We start from the raw sequence: 18,678 nt of genomic DNA on the forward strand, positions 1-18,678 counted from the left end.
CAGCCTGGCCGACATGGTGAAACCCCCGTGTCTACTAAAATTACCAAAATTAGCTGGGCTTGGTGACCGGTGCTTTTAGTCCCGGCTACTCTGGAGGCTGAGGTGGGAGAATCACTTAAATCCCGGCCCCCAGATGGAGGTTGCAGTGAGCCAAGATGGTGCCACTGCACTCCAGCAGAGCTAGAGAGAGACACTCCATCCCCTTCCTTCAATCCCCCAAAAATGAAATCTGATGCTCTCAAAGTTTTAATGCCTCTTCCAAGAAACCAGAGTGGGCAATAAACTGGAAGAAATTATCCATATATTTATTCTGATTCCTAGCTCAGGCCTCATTCCACCAGTACAAAACAAAAAACTGTAACGAGTAAGAACTAAAACGTAGAACCATTTCTTAAGAAACATACAACAGGCAGGGCACGGTGGCTCATGCCTGTAACCCCAGCACTTGGGAGGCCGAGGCAGGCGGATCACGAGGTCAGAGGATCGAGACCATCCTGGCTAACACGGTGAGACCCTCTCTCTATTAAAAATACAAAAAAAAAAAAAAAAAAAAATTAGCCGAGCGTGGTGGCACGCACTTGTAGTCCCAGCTACTCAGGAGGGTGAGGCAGGAGAATCGCTTGAACCCGAAGGTGGAGATTGCAGTGAGCCAAGATCGCGCCACTGCACTCCAGCCTGGGCCACAGAGCAAGATAACATCTCAAAAAAAAAAAAAAAAGAAAAGAAAAAAGAAACATACAACATTACAGCAGAGTAAATGAAGAGAAAATTAAGAATGATCAGAGTGGGATAGGATTAGAGTAGGCCTCTTGCTTGAAGGAGAGGGAAGAACTGATGGAAGATAAACAGGGTGGCATTCCAAATGCAAGGAGAGAGGAAGAAAATAAGGCAGACTGGACTCAGGGAGTCAACGAAGATTATGCAGGATGATACATTAACATTTGTTGCGTTTCCATTAGAAAAGCAACATAAACCTTTTAAAAATAAAGAATCCTTGCGAACTTAAGACAGCTGTGTTCAGATGAAACTGTTCCTTATCTCTCACCAGAATCTAGGAGCTCCTGGACCAATGAAACATCTCCGATGGTCATTGCTTTCTTAAATTTTTCTTTCTTTTCTTCAATGGGTAACAGCCCTTTCAATTTCTAGAAAAGTAAACATTTTAAAAAATTCTTGTTATATATATTTTTGTTTCCACCTCATCAGGAAACAATAATGTTTGGTTAAGTACACAGGTTTTTTTTCTTGGCTTTATTTTGACTGAGATACAAAGTTTGAAAAGAATTCGTGTCGAAAATTATCTTTCAAGGGAATAGGTAATGATGGATCCAAACCCAACTGAGGAGCTATGATGACCTAAAGAAGCGTATTTGGTGGTAACCACAGTTGGGGAACACGAGAAAATTTGTGCGGGTTTGCTTAAGTACAAACTCCCGTATTTCCACTGGGTAAAAGGGAAATACATGTGAGGAAGTGGGAGGTTTCACGAGGCTGGGCCTCGCCTTCGAGGGCCAGGGGAGGCCGAAACCAGATGTGGTCAAGACAAGGCCTCCTCCGCTACCTGAGACGTCCGGTCGAGATACCCAATCTCCCAGCCGTCATCCTCGCTCTCGCTACTCTCGCCTCCGCCAGCCACTGGCAGGCCTCGCAGCGCGCTCGCCGCCATGCCAGCCAAGGAAGCTCCCTATCGGCACCGCGCGCCCTTCACCTCTCCGGGCGCATGCGCACCGGGGTGGGGCGTACGTAGAGATGCGCGGGAAGGAGCGCCGTGGAAGCGCTCCTGTCTGGAGCCCTCCAGCGCAGGCGCACAGCGGCGGGCTGCTCTCCTCCCTGCCCCGTCCCTAACCTTGAGGCTTCTTGAGGTGAAAACCTGGCGTGTCTGACACTGGTGACGAAGTTCGTGCGCCAGGCTTCTGCTGGCACTTCCAGTTCCTCTCAGGGACTTACCTTTCGACCTCTTTAAAGTATTTGCTTGATGAAATGATGAAATTCTTGCTCTGCAAGGAATGCCTTACTTGTGGCAGGAGCACACTAGGATTTAACGGCAAGTAAGACTAGACTTTCCCCGCCATCCTTTTCATCTGCTCCCTGCCAAACGTCTGTTAAATCTGTATCCCCTGGGAGACGGACTCTTCGTCGTAACACCTCTCTCAGGAGCACCACTCAGACATTCAAGAAGCCCTTACACAAGTAGGAGCCGACGAAGGAGCCAGGAGAAAATACTGCCCCAAAGAATTCTTCCTTTACATTTCATGTGATCTTAGATCTCACCTTAGATTTAGAAGCTTCAGACCGTCAAAACACTTCCCCGCTATGAAGTGTAGATGTCCTAGAGGAAAATATGAAAGGAGGGGGTTTCCGGGTACAGTGGATCCAAAGAGCCAGAAAGAAAGAAATGACTTAAACGTCCAGAGAGCAAATAATACAAACAACTACAGGTGGAAGTGGCCCAAGCTTGAACTCACCTTTCTACATGGTTCTAGATGGTAGAACTTCTAGATGTTGGTAACACAGTGATTTTCTTTGCCACCACAGAAAAGTAGATCCACCAAGAAACAGGGCATATTATATGTATCTCAAGATAATAGCCCTGCACTATTATTTGAAAGCTTTTGCGGTTTTTTTCTTGCAGATTCTTTGATAAAAGATTTTGAAATTATTTACTTCAGAGGCTCAGAGGTAAGTATTTTGAAGTAGTTTAGCTATTTGGGTGCCACATCTGTCTTTCTAAATGCATTCATTCAATAAATGCTAGGGATTACTTAGTACAGCCAAGTGCTACTAGGTTTGGGGAGACAACGTCAAAGATAAACCATGGAGCCTCATGGAGTTCACTTTAATAAGTAGAGATAGACAATATGCAAGGAAACAAAAACACTATTGCAGATTGTAAGTGCTTCAAAAGAAACAAGTGTGCTCAGTTTCTGGAATCAAACCACTTTTGTGTTTCCTGGGGGAATCACTAGCTGTAGCTGTGTGCCCTTGGGCAATTTACTTAGCATCTATCTGGGTACCAGCTAACTTATCTGTAGAATGGAGGTGATGATATTACCCACCAAAGAGAATTGTTATGAGGACTAAATGAAGTAATAGGCTTAGAATAAGGTCTTTCTCAATGTAAGAGGTAGATTTTAGATAGGATAGTCAGAACTGTGCAGAGTCGTAAATAACAAGCCATATAAGAGTGGGAGAATAGAGCTTTCCTGGCAGTGGACAGGAATAGTGCCAAGGTCCTAAGGCAAGAAAAAAGCGACTCAGGACCAGGATGGGGCAAGTGAGGCTGGGGCAAGTGAGGCCCCTAAGAAGCAAAGTTTAAGGAAGTACTGTCAGGGTCCTGCAAATTCAGTGAGTGCCTTTTTAAATTTTGCTCCTGGGTCACCTCACTTACCTTAGTTCTTGTCCTGCTTGGACCAGAAAGAAGGCCTGAGGCTACAGCTTCGTAAGGATAGGCGTGTGTGATGAGAGGTCCTTGTGGGCCTTAAGTAGGAATCTGGATTTTACTGAAAGCAATTGAACAGTGAAATGTTTTTAAGCTAATGAAAACATGTTCTGATGTGTGTATGTATTTAAAGACACTCTAGGTCTATTGTAGAGAAGGTTTTTGGTTTGAGCAACTGGCTAAGTAGTCGTTGCATTTACTGAGATGGGGGAAGACCAGTGGATAAACGTGAAGATTTAATAGGCATCCCCAAATTAACATATTCAAAACCAAGCAGCCAAGTGTAGCTGTTAAGTGGTTAGTTGGATATTCATGTGTGGACCTTGAGGAAGCCTGGTCTTGGAAATATAAATGTGGGAGTTATCCACATACAATTGGTTTTTAAAAACCTTAGGATTTACCAAGCAATTTTTTTATAAATATGGATAAGATTATTCCAAATTGTATGTGGAAAGGCAAAGGAAGTAAAATAGTTAAAACAATTCTGAAAAAGAAGAATAAAGCAGGAAGAATTGCTCTCCTTGATTTCAAGACTCATGTGTAGCCTTGATTTCAGGATTTTGTGATATAGACCAATAGAACAGAATAGAAAACCTAGACATAGCACCACACAAGTACATATAGTATGATAAACTAATTTTTGATAAAGGTGCAAGAGCAATTCAATGGAGTAAGGATAGTCTTTTCAACAAATAGTTGTGAAACAGGTGAATATCTTTAGGTAAAAAATGAACTTCAACCTAAGTCTCATGGCTTTTACAAAATTAATTCCAAATACATAATAAATGTACTTGTACATGAATGTCCATAGTAGCATTATTCATATTAGCCAAAAGTAGAAACAACCCAAATATCCATCAACTGATGATTGGATAAACAAGATTGGTAAGTCTGTACTATCTGAATTAGTTTCCTAGGACTACCAAAACAAATTACCACAAACTGGGAGGCTTATAACAACAAATTTTTTTCTCTCACAGTTCTGGAGGCTAGAAGTCTAACATTGAGTTGTCAGCAGGACCATGCTTCCTCTGAAGGCTCTAGGGGAAGATCTTTCCTTGCCTCTTCCCAGCTTCTGGTAGTTGCTGGTGGTAGAATGTACCAGTCATATTGGATTTAGGGTCCGTGGTAATCCAGTATGACTTCTTCTTAATGTGATTACATATGCCATGACCTTATTTCTAAATAAGGTCACATTTACAGGTTCAGGTGGACATGAAATTTTAGGGGACACCATTCAACTCAGTACACTGTATATGTACCACTTAGCATGATGTTTTCAACACCCAATTGTAGCATGTATTTGTACTTCATTCCTTTTTTGTGCTAAGTAATGTGTGATATTGATGTCAGAGGGTGATTTCAGGAGGCAGCATGACCCATTAGGAGGTTACTGTAATTGTGAACTAGAGCAGTGGCAGGGAAAATGGACAGGAGGAGATATTTTCAAAATTTATTGTGAATTATAATCAATAAATTTCCCTCTTAACACTGCTTTAGGTTCATCCCAGAGATTCTGGTACATTGTCTCTTTGTTCTCATTAGTTTCAAAGAACTTCTTCATTTCTGTCTTAATTTCATTTTTTATCCAAAGTCATTCAGGAGCAGGTTGTTCAATTTCTATGTAGTTGTGTTGTTTTGAGTCAATCTTTTAATCTTGAGCTCTAATTTGATTGTGCTGTGGTCTGAGAGACTGTTATGATTTCAGTTCTTTCACATTTTCTGAGGAGTGTTTTACTTCTGATTATGTGATCAATTTTAGAGTAAGTGCCATGTGGTGATGAGAAGAATGTATCTTCTGTTGTATTTGGGTGGAGAGTTCTGTAGATATTTATCAGATTCACTTGAGCCAGAGCTGAGTTCAGGCCCTGAATATCTTTGTTAATTTTCTTTCTTGATGATTTAATATTATCAGTGGGGTGTTAAAATCTCCCACTATTATTGTGTGTGAGTTTAAGTCTTTTTGAAGGCCTCTAAGAATTTACTTTATGAATCTGATTGTTCCTGTATTGGGTACATATGTATTTAGGATAGTTAACCTTCTTGTTGAATTGAACACTAAGATTATGTGATGCCCTTTTTTTGTTTTTTTGATCTTTGTTGGTTTAAAGTCTATTTTGTCAGAAACCAGAATTGCAAACCCTGCTTTTCTCTGTTTTCCATTTGCTTGGTAAATTTTCCTCCATTGCTTTATTTTGAGCCTGTGTGTGTCTTTGCATGTGAGATGCCTCTCTTGAAGACAGTATACTGATGGGTCTTGGTTCTTTATCCAACTGGCCATTCTGTGTCTTTTAATTGGGGTATTTAGCCCATTTACATTTAAAGTTAGTATTGTTATGTGTAGATTTGATCGTGTCATCATGATCCCAGCTGGTTATTTTGCAGACTTGTTTTTGTGGTTGCTTCATAGTATCACTCGTCTGTGCACTTCAGTGTGTTTTTGTAGTGATTGGTAATGGTTTTGCCTTTCCTTATTTAGTGCTTTCTTCAGGAGCTCTTGCGAGGCAAGTGTGGTGGTAACAAATACCCTCAGCAATTGCTTGTCTGAAAAGGATCTTACTGCTTCTTCACTTATGAAGCTTAGTTTGGCCAGTTATGAAATTCTGGCTTGGAAATTCTTTTCTGTAAGAATGTTGAATATTGGCCCCCAATCTCTTCTGGCTTGCAGGGTTTTTTTCTGAGAGGTCTGCTAATAGTCTGATGGGCTTCCCTTTGTTGGTGACCTGGCCTTTCTCTCTGGCTGCCCTTAATATTGTTTTCTTTCATTTTGACCTTGGAGAATCTGATGATTATGTGTCTTGGGGATGATCTGCTCGTGGAGTATCTTACTGGGGTTCTCTGCATTTACTGAATTTGAATGTTGGCCTGTCTTGCTAGGTTGGGGAGGTTCTCCCGCATGACATTCTGAAGTATGATTTCCAACTTGGTTCCATTCTCACCATGTCTTTGAGGTACCCCAATCAGTCATAGATTCTGTCGCTTTACATAATCCCATATTTTGCAGAGGTTTTGTTCATTCCTTTTCATTCTTTTTTCTCTATTCCTGTCTGCCTGTCTTATTTCAGAATGATAGTCTTCAAGCTCTGAGATTCTTTCCTCCACTCGGTCTAGTCTGCTGTTAATACTTATGATTCCATTGTGAAGTTCTTGTAGTATGTTTTTCAGCTCTAAGAGATTGATTATGTTCCTGTGTAAACTGGCTATTTTGGCTGTCAGCTCCTGTTTTGTTTTATCATGATTCATAGCTTCTTTGCATTAGGTTAAACATGTTCCTTTAGCTCAGCAAAGTTCATTATTACCTACCTTCTGAAGTTTACTTCTGCCATTTCAGCCATCTCAGCCTCAGCCTAGTTCTGAGCCCTTGCTGGAGAGCACACCCACAACCATCTAATCTTTGACAATCCTGAGAAAAACAAGCAATGGGGAAAGGATTCCCTATTTAGTAAATGGTGCTGGGAGAACCGGCTAGCCATATACAGAAAATCGAAACTGGACCCTTTGCTTACACCACATACAAAAATCAACTGAAGATGGATTAATGACTTAAATGTAAAACCTAAAATTATAAAAACCCTGGAAGAAAATCTAGGCAATACCATTCAGGACATAGGCATGGGCAAATATTTCATGATGAAGACACCAAAAGCAATTGCAACAATCAAAAACTTACAAATGGGATCTGATTAAACTAAAGAGCTTCTGCACAGCAAGAGAAACTGTCTTCAGAGTGAACAGACAGCCTACAAAACGGGAGACAATTTTTGCAATCTATCCATCTGACCAAAGTCTAATATTCAGCATCTACAAGGAATTTAAATTTACAAGAAAAAAAAACCCATTAAAAAGTGGGCCAAAGGACATAAACAGACACTTCTGAAAAGAAGACATACATGTGACCAACAAACAGATGGAAAAAAGCTCATCACTGACCATTAGAGAAATGCAAATCAAAACTACAATGAGATATCATCTCAGCCAGTCAGAATGGCAGTTATTAAAAAGTCAAAAACAGATGGTGGTGAGGTTGTGGGGAAAAATAAATGCTTTTACACTATTGGTGGGAGTGTAAATTAGTTTGACCATTGTGGAAGACATTGTGGTGATTCCTCAAATATCTAGAGGCAGAAATACGATTTGACCCAGCAATCCCATTACTGGGTATACACCCAAAGGAGCATAAATCATTCTGTTATAAAGATGTGGGCACGTGTATGTTCATTGCAGCAGTGTTCACAATAGCAAAGACATGGAATCAACCTAAATGCCCATCAATGATAGACTGGATAAAGAAAATGTGGTACATATATACCATGGAATGTTATGCAGCCATAACAAGGAATGAGATCATGTCCTTTTCAGGGACATAGATGGAGCTGGAAGCCATTATCCTCAGCAAACTAATGCAAAAACAGGAAACCAAATACTGCATGTTCTTACTTATAAGTGGGAGCTGAATGATGAGAACACATGGACACAAGGTGGGGAACAACATACACTGGGGCCTGTCAGAGGGTAGGGGTTGGAAGGAGGGAAAGCATCAGGAAGACTAGCTGATGGATGCTGAGCTTGATACCTAGGTGATGAGATAATCTGTGTAGCAAACCACTATGGCACATGTTTACCTCTGTAACCTGCACATCTTGCACATGTAGCCCTGAACTTAAAATAAAAGTTGGAAATGAAAAAAAACACTTCTAGGCACCAAGCGAAGGATTCAACATTCAGCGAGCTTCGAGGAACAAGCCTGGACTGGCATGCATTATTGAACTGAAAAATATATTTTGTCTCTCTTTGGCTTTTTACATGCCTTGCCCTCTTGCTGAATACTTATTTTCTCTGTTTCCAAATCCAAATAGTGGATAATACTAAGCAATTAACTACTCTCAAGTTTATATATTGTGTGTTCAAAAGACCAGCCAACATTTCTCATTTCCATGTTACAGTGACGTAATCCAACCCCGAGGGTACACTTACTCTTGAATTAACTGAATAAATTAAAATTTTATGCTGAAAAAAATAGGATTTGGTGATTAGATATAAAGGAGGAGCGGGAGAGAGGAGTCAAAGCTGGTAAGATAAGAACAAGAAGGAGGAAAAGTTTTTGAGGAAACAGGTAAGTTTTGTTCTGCAGAGACACATCTAAAAAGCTAAGGAACATCCATGTCCAGTTAAGGTCCAAAGTTCCCCAGAGAGGCCTGGGCTATCCAGCTTTAGAAGTCATCTTCTTAAGAAGTAATAATGGACATATTAAAGTAATAATGTTATCAAAGGAGAAGGGATAGGATGAGATGAGAGGGCCAAGAATATATTCTTAGGGATTGACTGTTTCTTTAGGAAGCCACCAAAGGAAAGGGATCACTTCAGGGGCCTAAGAAATAGTAACCAAAGAAGCAGGAGACATGGAAGAGATCAATGCTTCAAAAATCTTTCACTGAATTATAATCTAAGATCATAACAATCACAGCAATAATGATAATACATTGTATGGGCTTTTCTTATATTAAGTCACTTAATACACAATCCTATTGAGGTATATGCTATCTCAATTTTACAGAAGGAATTAGAGGCACAGAAAGGTAATGTTATCTGCCCAATGTTATCTATCCGTGAGGGCAGGAAACAGCTGGCTCTGCAGTCCATGCTTTTATTAATTTTTGTTTGTTTTTTGACAGGGTCTCACTCTGCTGCCCAGGCTGGAATGCAGTGGCATGAACACTGTTCACTGCAGCCTCGACCTCCTGAGCTCAAGCAATCCTCCCACCTCAGCCTCCTGAGTAGCTGGGACTACAGGTGCATGCCACTATGCAGGCTAATTTTAAAATTTGTTGAGATGGATTCTCGTTGCACTGCCCAGGCTGATCTCAAACTTCTGGTCTAAAATGAACCTCCTGCCTCAGCCTCCTGAAGTGGTGAGATTATAGGCATAAGCCACTGCACCAGGCTAGTGATTACTAACACTTAAATAGCACTTCCAAGTGCCTTGACACTTTTCTAAACACTTTGTATTCACTAATTCGTGTAATTCTCACTATAGCTTTTTAAGGTAAATACTATCGTTATCTCCATTTTATAGATGAGGAAACTGAGGAAAAGGAAGATCATATAAACTGCCCAAGGTCATAGATGTGGAACATTCTAAACTACCACCAGACTATTGGGCCCTATGGTGGTGCTCAGATGTTACTTGGAAAGTATAATGCTCACAGAAGCACTCTCTCTCTCTAGGGGAATACTTATTTCCACCATTTGTTTTACTCTCTGTAGAGGGAAACATTCCTTTCCAAAGGAGATTTCATCTTCTGACTAGTAAATCAGACTCAGAATGAGCTATGATTCATTTACAGGTAAGTCACAAGCTTTATTCCTGGCCAGATAAGAAATCAGTAATTTGGTTTTGTCTGAAGAGATTTGGGAATTCCCCCAAGATGATTTCCTGGAGTGGGTCAGAATGCCACCTACACACTGGGTTAATGACTTCAGTGTTCTGCTTGGTTCACTGATGACAGGAAACTGGTAAAACAAAGAGGGTGAGAAACCAGCTGTATCACAGTAATAAATATTACTCAGATTTAGGCTCTTCTTCCTAGTTCCTGAGTTTTTTTAACCTTCAAGCTTTCACTCAGACAATATGCAATGATTAGCTAATACAGTTTGTTTTAGTATTACAAATGATGATGGCAGATTTTGCGGGGAATTTGTTTTAAAGTTAATGTTATCATATTTTTACAATTCTTGTTTTCAATAGTTTGAAAAAGTTCTGTTGGGATCCTGAATTCTTAATTTTGACTGAGATCTAGTGAGATTAGTTGTCTCTTTCGGAGATAATTTTAGAGGCATAAAAATGGTAAATCAGTTTTTTTTCAATTATTAGAAATCATGTGCACAAAATAGTCAAGGGGAAAGATTAGCAACTGCTTTTTTAATATAGCATTAATTGATTTCACAAATAGTTACTATGCTGCTACTGTATTTTTTAGGCATCAGGGATAGAGTTGTGAGGAAGACAAGGCAAGATCCTTGACCTCCAAATGTTTATAGTCTAGCAAGATAAATTAATAAATATATAATTAAATAATAGGTAATGATAAATTCTATAAAGAAAAATTAACCAGGTGAAGGAGATAGAGAATAATGGAAGCAAATCAGAATTAAAATAGGAATTTCAGAGAAGGCCTCTTTGAGGTTTTATTGTTATTGTGATAGAAAGTTTCATGGCTCTGATTTTACCGTTTTAAAACGTAACTGTAGCTACAAGGAGAAAAGACTGTATTTATGGGAGCAAGTGTAGAATCAGGAACACCAGTTAAGAGTCTATTATAATAGTCTAGGTTCTCAACCTTGTCTGTTGCTCAGAATTCCCTGGAGATAATTTTAGCCAGCCCCAGTTGAAACCAGTTACTATATGTCAAAATCTTTGAGAGCAGAGTCCAGGAGTTGATATTTCTCAAGGTTCCTCTGGTGATTTTAATATATAGCCAAGGTTGGAAAAGGTTGTGGAAGAAAGATATCAGACAACAAGTCTAGGGCAGTTTTCTAAATCTAGTAGGAACACGGAAGCTGTTAAAACAGGACTGGCTTCTTTTCTGGATTTATTTTCTTCTTTAAGGAATATGGTTAGGTCAGAGAACAAAGCAAATTCTTAAAGAGGAAAAAATTTATCAGGAAATGATGAAGATGGATTTTGGCTAAGAAGCATTAACTAATATACTACTAGGAAGCAGTGGTAAATGAAAATGTTTGTCATGTTTGTTTCTTCAAATATTCTAGTATGGAGTCCATGGATGAAAATGTTTGTGAAAGGATGATGTAGGAGACTGGGTCTCTAGCAGTTATCTGTGGAGGTGGCTAGATGTCAGATTCAGGATTTATACATTTTGTAGAGATAGCAATTAAGATTCACTGATAGATTGGAAGTGGGATGATAGGGAAAGGGGGGTCAGGGATGACATCCAAATTTTAGGCCTGAGCAATTGGGTGAATTGTTGCATTTACTTCGTTGGGGGAAAGTGGGTGGAAAAGTAGGGAATATCTGTGTGGGGGAGGAGGTCGAATATTGAAATTAAGAATATCAGTTTGGACTTCATAATGTAAAGAGTGCTAATTAAACTCTAAAATGAATGTAAGTAGAGAGTGAGATATAGATTCACAATTTGAATTATTTGTTTCCTGGAATAATTTTCTTTGATTTTATGTCTGTTTATTGTTTGAATAACTAGGGAACTTATTTACTTTTATCTCATTTATTTTTTTTCTTCCTAGATTTTTAATGTATACCCTACTACCTTGCATATAGGCATGGTAGAAGAGTGTTTTAAGACTATGCTAACCTTTACTCCAATAAAACATTATAATTTTGTAAACTGTAGTCCTAATAGACTGCTGGGGAAGAGCAATAACACATAAATGCATGAACATTTTAGTGTTAAAAACATTGCAAAATTATAAGTTTTAAAAAATGGATTAAAAGATAACTAATGAAATTTTAGAACATCACTTCCGAAACTTTCTTCACTATAGAACAGTTTAAAATTCTAATATATTGATGAAAACCAAAAAGAACTCAACAGATTTAATGGGCTCTTGAATTAAAGTAGATAGCAAAAAATGGACTTTTAGATAGATTAGTCACTACAAGAGAGAATCATTTATCATGTGTATAAAATACAATGAATTTTAAATAACATAGCTCTATGTTGAAATTATAAGAAAATACATAAATTAGACAAATATATATCACTTATTCAAATTCAATTGTAATCTCAAGTATAATATCAATCGTAATATCAAAATGTCATTAACTGGAAAATAATACTAATAGCTAAAGTGTATTGAGCATTTACAATGACTAAGAACAATTCCAAGCATTTTACAAAATATGTTAACTCAGTTAAGGAATACTCTTAGCTACAAGTGACAGTATTTAATATTGGTCACTTAAAAACCTGTGGTTCATTGCTTTTCATGTTAAAAGGAGTCTGGAAACTGGCATTGGTTCAGTGGCACAATGGTTTCTCATAGCATCTACATTGCTCTCTTGGCCTCATCCTCTTGGTTGCAAGATGTCACTCCCAGGTCCAGGAAGCATGTTTGTGTTAAAGACAAGAAAAAGGAAGGAAAGGATGGACCTGGGTACATCTGTCTCTTTTTATCAGGAAAGCCAAAGCTTTCCTAGAAGCTCCAACAGATTTCTGCTTAGGTCTCCTCTGCTGGCACTATTACTTAGCACCCCTAGTTGCAAGGGTGGCTGGGAAATCAGGTATGACATTTTTTTTTCTGCCTTTATAGAGGAACAGGAGAAAGGAAAAGAAGGTTGAGAATGGGGTTTGAATTAGGCAGCCAACAGTGACTGCCACAAATTCATGTCTTTCTTATGAAAACCCTATCAAAGTGGTACTTTTATTTATTACCATTTTGCAAATGAGAAACTAAGAGTGAGAAGTTAAGAAATTTGACCATGGTCACACAACTAAATAATGTAGAACCAGAAATCAAGTCAGGTGGTCTGTCTGTCTCCAGAATCTGCTCTCTTCTCAGCCACTCTACTATAGTATAGAAATAAAGCCACAGACAGATTTAACACTGAGCCTTCTCATGTGAGTGATCTTCCATATAACTTCCTTACATTCTCATGAATGATACACTTATTATAATAGGCAATACATTACCTAATGATAAAACTAAATAAATGCGTGCTATTGCTCTTATTCCAATTATACCAATAATAATAAACCACATGGTTAATTCGAATTTGTAAAGTCACCCTTTCAAACAATTGTAAGTATTTTCATACATATTATATACTTCTGATTTCCTCGTAAATCCTTTGAGAAATAGAGAGAGGTAAATGTGATTATTTGCATTTGATAGTTGGGAATACGAGATCAAGCTTGTGTCAAAAAGCTCTGGGACTTAAACCTAGATTTACATAGAGCCAGGCCATTTGTACTTCATTAGATACCTGCCAGTATAGATGTCTTTACTTTAGGATAAATGTTAATTAAATTGCAGAAGAATTGAAACAAATGTTAACATTACAAATTTTCTCATCAAGGCAAAGATTTACAACTTTAAAACTCAACATTTAATGTTTCTTAATGTCTTAACAATGGTTTCTGAGATACCATATTTTATGAAAGCTAGTTCCCTTGGTTACTAGAAATTCTGACACATTTTTATAGCTCTATTTTATAAAATGCATTACCCTGAGTAATTATAAATTATATGCAGGAAGTAATGTACATTTTGTTGTTATTTTTTGAAATTAAAACTCACAGATATGCTTCATGTCAAGTATTTTTCTGTTGAAATTAATCTATTGTGTTTCTTATAATAAAATTAAGTCATTTTTTATTGTTTTTTCATATTGTAATAGGCAACATTGATTTTTTAAAATTTATTTTTGCTATACTTTATTTTTCTTGAATATTTATATTTATGCTTTTTGTTTCTATCCACGCTGTTTTTTTTTTCCTTTAATTTTTCAACTTTTATTTTAGCTCAGGGGTATGTGTGCAGGTTTGTTATATGGGTAAATTGCGTGTCACTGGGGTTTGATATACAGATAATTTTGTCACCTAGGAATTGAGTGTAGTCATACCTGATAGGTAGTTTTCAACCCTCACCCTCCTCTCACCCTCCACCCTCAAGTAGGCTTGACTTTGCATAATGGGAATATTTTACATCTCACACAAAGGAGGCACTGGTACTCAAAAATTTATGAAAATTACTAGAACTGTTAAGATTGAGGTGAAAAATTTGTACAGCTTTCCACAGTTTTAAAGAGATAATAATAGATACTTGTCCTCTTGGTGATATCAAATGTTGTTTCTTCCAAGTTGTTTTTCAGACCTGGTTTGATGTAAGGGTTCATCAGGAGGAGTTCTAGGGTATCTTTGCTATCTTTGTTCCCAGAAGAAAGATGCAATGGAGTTCAGAGGCCTTTTGTTTGGGCATGCGTAGCTGTACATGTAGAAGGAAGAAAGAAGCCACTCTGGTGTTATTACACTTACAGGTGTTGTACAGGGGTATCCAGCTATCCACAGTCACTGCATGAACATCTGCCCCTTGTGCGGTTACCTCATGGATGATATCTAAGTGTCCATTGTAGACTGCTCGATGAAGAAGGGTATATTCATCTTTGTCCCTAGTGTTCACATGATTGGCTTTCTCAGAAAGTAGTCTTCACACTATAGTAAGGCTAGAAACATGCCTTCAGTTCATGATTTTCAGTTTTTTCTACAGACGTCTGGTGGGTTATGGTGTGCTCCTATTAAAAAGTGGATTTATTTCAGTAGCCCAAATAAGCAATTTACTTAGATCTTTTCACACATTTTTTATTGCAATTCATAGCACTCTTTGTTTTTTTCATCTTGCTCCTCATCTTCATCAGAGTTGCCTATTCAGAGACTTTGAGTACCAGTGGGAATAAGGTATTCTTGTATTTCTAACAATTCAATTTGATTAAGGTATTCAAAAAAGTCCAGGGAATTCTCTTGGTCTGGTTTTCCATCATCATTCACTTTCTTTATCCATTTTTACTACTGTTCTAAATAAAAAGTACTTCAAATACCAGGGTATAAATAGTATAAGTAATCTTTCTAGAGATGTGTTATATCTACTTTATTTTATTCATCAAGATTTGATGATATTCCTGATATTCTATCAGTAATAGGATGCCTTTCCCAACTTAAAGGGCATATTCCATTTTGGGAGAGATGTGAACTGTGTCAATTTATCACAAACAACTCAGTTACAGGTGGGGCTATAAACTCCATTTTACAGATGTATTAGTTCATTTTCATGCAGCTGATAAAGACATACCTGAGACAGGGCAGAAAAAGAGGTTTAATGGACTTACAGTTCCACATGGCTGGGGAGGCCTCACATTCATGGTGGAAGGCAAGGAGGAGCAAGTCACATCTTACATGGATGGCAGCAGGCAAAGAGCTTATGCAGGGAAATTCCCTTTTTTAAAACCATCAGATCTTGTGAGACTTATTACTATCAGGAAAACAGCATGGGAAAAACCCACCCCCATGATTCAGTTATCTCCCACAGGGTCCCTTCCACAATATGTGGGAATTATGGGAGCTACAAGATGATATGTGGGTGGGGACACAGAGCTTAAACCATATCAACAGGTGAAGGCACAGAAGTTTGGATAGATTAAAACAACTTGCCCTAAATCAAGGACCCTTCAATGGAACTGAAAGGCCTGATATTCTAATTCAAAGGTTCCACATTATTTTTCACTGCACTATATTTTACTGCTGTAAGCACAAAGCAGTAGAGATGTTCTGAACCCAAGGATCCAGGGGCAACAGCAAGGGGAAGTGGGTAATAAAAACCTGTAAACTACAGGGTCTGGTGAGCAGGAGCAAGGGAAAAGGGCATCCAGTTCCAGCCTTGTGCCACTAGCTGGTCACTCATAGGCCTAGAAGTTCTGCCTGCAGCCTTCCTAACAGCCAAGATTGGAGAAGCCACTTCCACCCATTCTGGGACCCATGATGGAGTCTGACCTGCAGGGCTTGGCTTGGGCTGAGGTCACTTGCCTCTACAGACCCAGGAGTTGTTAGATGGCGAGGGTCTACCAGGAAGTGAGGCACCAATTTTAACATTTCTACAATGTTTTATAAATAAACAAAATGTGATGATTATTTGTCTTTAGTAGACTTGATTGTTTACTACCATGTCAAAATAGCTTTCATTTTTCAGTGTTTCAAGGTTGTAGAAAATGTCAGCTTAACTCTAGAAAATAGATTTATGCAGTTATTGCTGCTATAGAATGCTCTTAAAACAGTTTTTATGAACCTGAAGAAAATGAAACCTCTGGCACATATCATTTTTATTTAGAATAGTTTATGTTTATTTATATGTACACAGTAATTTAAGCTAATTATAACCTGCATGTATTTGGTTTAAAACCATGTTTGGAATTGTCACGTGAAAATAAAACAGTAATATAGATAGGGTGTTTTTGACATCCAAGAAAAATTTTAGAAACATGTCTCTCATAATTTGTTATATGGATAACAAACATCTTCAAAAAGGGGATAATTGAGTGGTATTTATTATATTTTGGGAAAGAGGAACAGCTATCTCCTTGCTCTGACTTGACTTTATGGCCAACCCTTTTCTTATGTTCTTGTAGCCAAGTTGAACAGACTTATGTGATTTATTAAACTGTAATGAGCTAAAGAATAGATTTTCTGAAGCTTCATAGGTTCTTGCTGAGTATTGTGAGCAAGGTAAACTGAAAGCAGCAACACGAAGAGGAAAGCATATTTAAGATGGAAATGGAATGATCATTAAGCACCTATAAAATGTGGGGCCTTTTCATGCTATTTTATTTAAGTCTGAAAATCACCCTGAGAATTATGTGTTAGGCTGATTTTGCAGCCTAACAGGTTCAGGAAGTTTGATTACCTTGCCAAGAATCACTATGTTTGGCTTGGATTTGCAACCAGGTCTCTTTTGTTCCACAATTGTTCAACAAATATTTCTTGACACCAAACTAGGCTTTGAGAAAGACAAAGAAGGAATATTGTGTTGTAAATGTCTTTACTATGCTTTAAACATTGTCTTTCAGAATATAGTCATTCCATAAAATTCTCTGTTTTTTTAGATAACAAAGCTGAGTTGTTATGTGCTGGTCGAAGATAACCTATAAGAAACATACAAGCCTTGTTAAGCTTAATTACATTTTAATGGGAATGGCCTTAAGAGTCGGATGGCAGGATCCACTCAGTAGCATGGGAATGCATACAACAGAAGAAGACTCTTGGGGCTGGATGCAGTGGCTCACGTCTGTAATCTCAGCCCACTGGGAGGCTGAGGCAGAAGGATCACTTTAGCTCTGGAGTTCGAGGTTACATTAAGCTATGATTGTGCCACTGCACTCCAGCCTGAGTGACAGAGCTAGATCCTGTCTCTTAAAAAAAAAAAGGCTCTTGGATCGGGGAGGGTGCGAGGGTGGTGGTGGTCATGGTGGTGAAGGTGAGGTAGAAAGGGGTGAGGTGAAAAGGCGAAGAAGAAAAATATCTTAGTTGTAGGAAAATCCTAAGAATATCCCAAAGTTAAGCAGGAGTTAGCTGTAGGAGATGGGGGAGAGAGTGCTAAGTTTGTTCCAGGAAAGGCACAACAAAAGGTAATTGCAGACAATAGATGACACTCAAGAAGTGAACAGTGGTGGCTTCTTCCAATCTGGCAGGTATGGAGAGCAGGAGCCAGGCTGCAAAAGGAGGGTCAGCAACAACCATGCAAAGCATTCCTCTACTTTTAATCCCCCTATTTCATTCATTCCTCTTCTTCTTGTTACCCTTGTGACCTCATTTCATACCACTCTCCACCTTGCTCACTCCTCTTTCTCTTTTCCTTAAACATGCTAGATTCTCTCCTATTTTAAGTCCTTTGGTGTAGCTGTTCCTTCTGTCTGAAATGCTCTCCCGGTGATCTTCACTAGACTAATTGGTTTACCTTCTCTATGTGTCTGCTTAACTCTTACCTTCTCAGTAAGGTCTATCATGCCTATCCTATTTAATACAGCAAAGTGCTCCTTTACCCTCTGGCATGCCTTACCCTACTCTATATACTTTCAAAATTCATAGTGGTTACCACCTTCACTCTCCAGCACACCTTACCCTACTCTACATACTTTCAAAATTCATAGTGGTTACCACCTTCTAACATATTACAGTGTATTATTTGCTTATATATTATGTTTATTTTCTGCTAAGTATAAGCTCATGTAGCAGGCATTTGTGTTTTATTCCCTGTTATATTTTAATACCCTAGAATAGTGCTCTAGGCAAGCTGGCCCAAGTTAATGCCAATCACAGATGTCACCCCTGGACCTGTACTTGTATCTTTAACCTAGTCTAATATACATCACATGAATAAAAATGACAAAGCCGTGGTCCTTAGGTACCTATTGCTATTCTCCTTTAGCTCACCATCAACCCTCTTTACTGTTATAGGATCTGAGTCTTGTGTATTAACCCTCTACTGCCTGCCCAACCACCACCACCAAGTGTCTCATATCCTCACAAACAAGTTTGGTCAGCTACTGCAAGGGTTCAACCATTTTTCTCTTTCTTTCCCTTCTAGTTCCCTTATGCTAAGTGATATGACTTCTGCAAGTTCTTCCATATCTTCTTGGCATGGCTGCTGCTCTCATGAGAATCACATACTCACCCCACCACTTGGGCTTTTTCGCTAAGTACCACCACTGAGTTGCTGGA

At 38.6% G+C, this 18,678-nt stretch overlaps 1 protein-coding gene and 1 pseudogene across 1 annotated transcript in view; both read right to left on the reverse strand.

Moving 5' to 3' along the window:
* The window catches only part of ASZ1 (ankyrin repeat, SAM and basic leucine zipper domain containing 1), a 71,969-nt gene extending 64,731 nt beyond the window's left edge, over nucleotides 1–7,238 (reverse strand). Inside the window, exons 1-2 of the mRNA XM_003808648.4 lie at nucleotides 1,562–7,238; nucleotides 1,046–1,145 (exon numbers count right to left, since the gene is read on the reverse strand). Coding sequence (XP_003808696.1) covers nucleotides 1,046–1,145; nucleotides 1,562–1,666 — 205 coding nt within the window. The 5' untranslated portion in view covers nucleotides 1,667–7,238. The remainder of the gene's footprint in view (nucleotides 1–1,045; nucleotides 1,146–1,561) is intronic.
* Nucleotides 7,239–13,668: 6,430 nt separating this feature from the next.
* Nucleotides 13,669–17,963, reverse strand: LOC100970261 (ankyrin repeat domain-containing protein 49-like; annotated as a pseudogene).
* Nucleotides 17,964–18,678: the final 715 nt, after the last annotated feature.

The sequence above is a fragment of the Pan paniscus genome, chromosome 6 (assembly GCF_029289425.2).
Source record: "Pan paniscus chromosome 6, NHGRI_mPanPan1-v2.0_pri, whole genome shotgun sequence".
Taxonomy (NCBI): domain Eukaryota; kingdom Metazoa; phylum Chordata; class Mammalia; order Primates; family Hominidae; genus Pan; species Pan paniscus.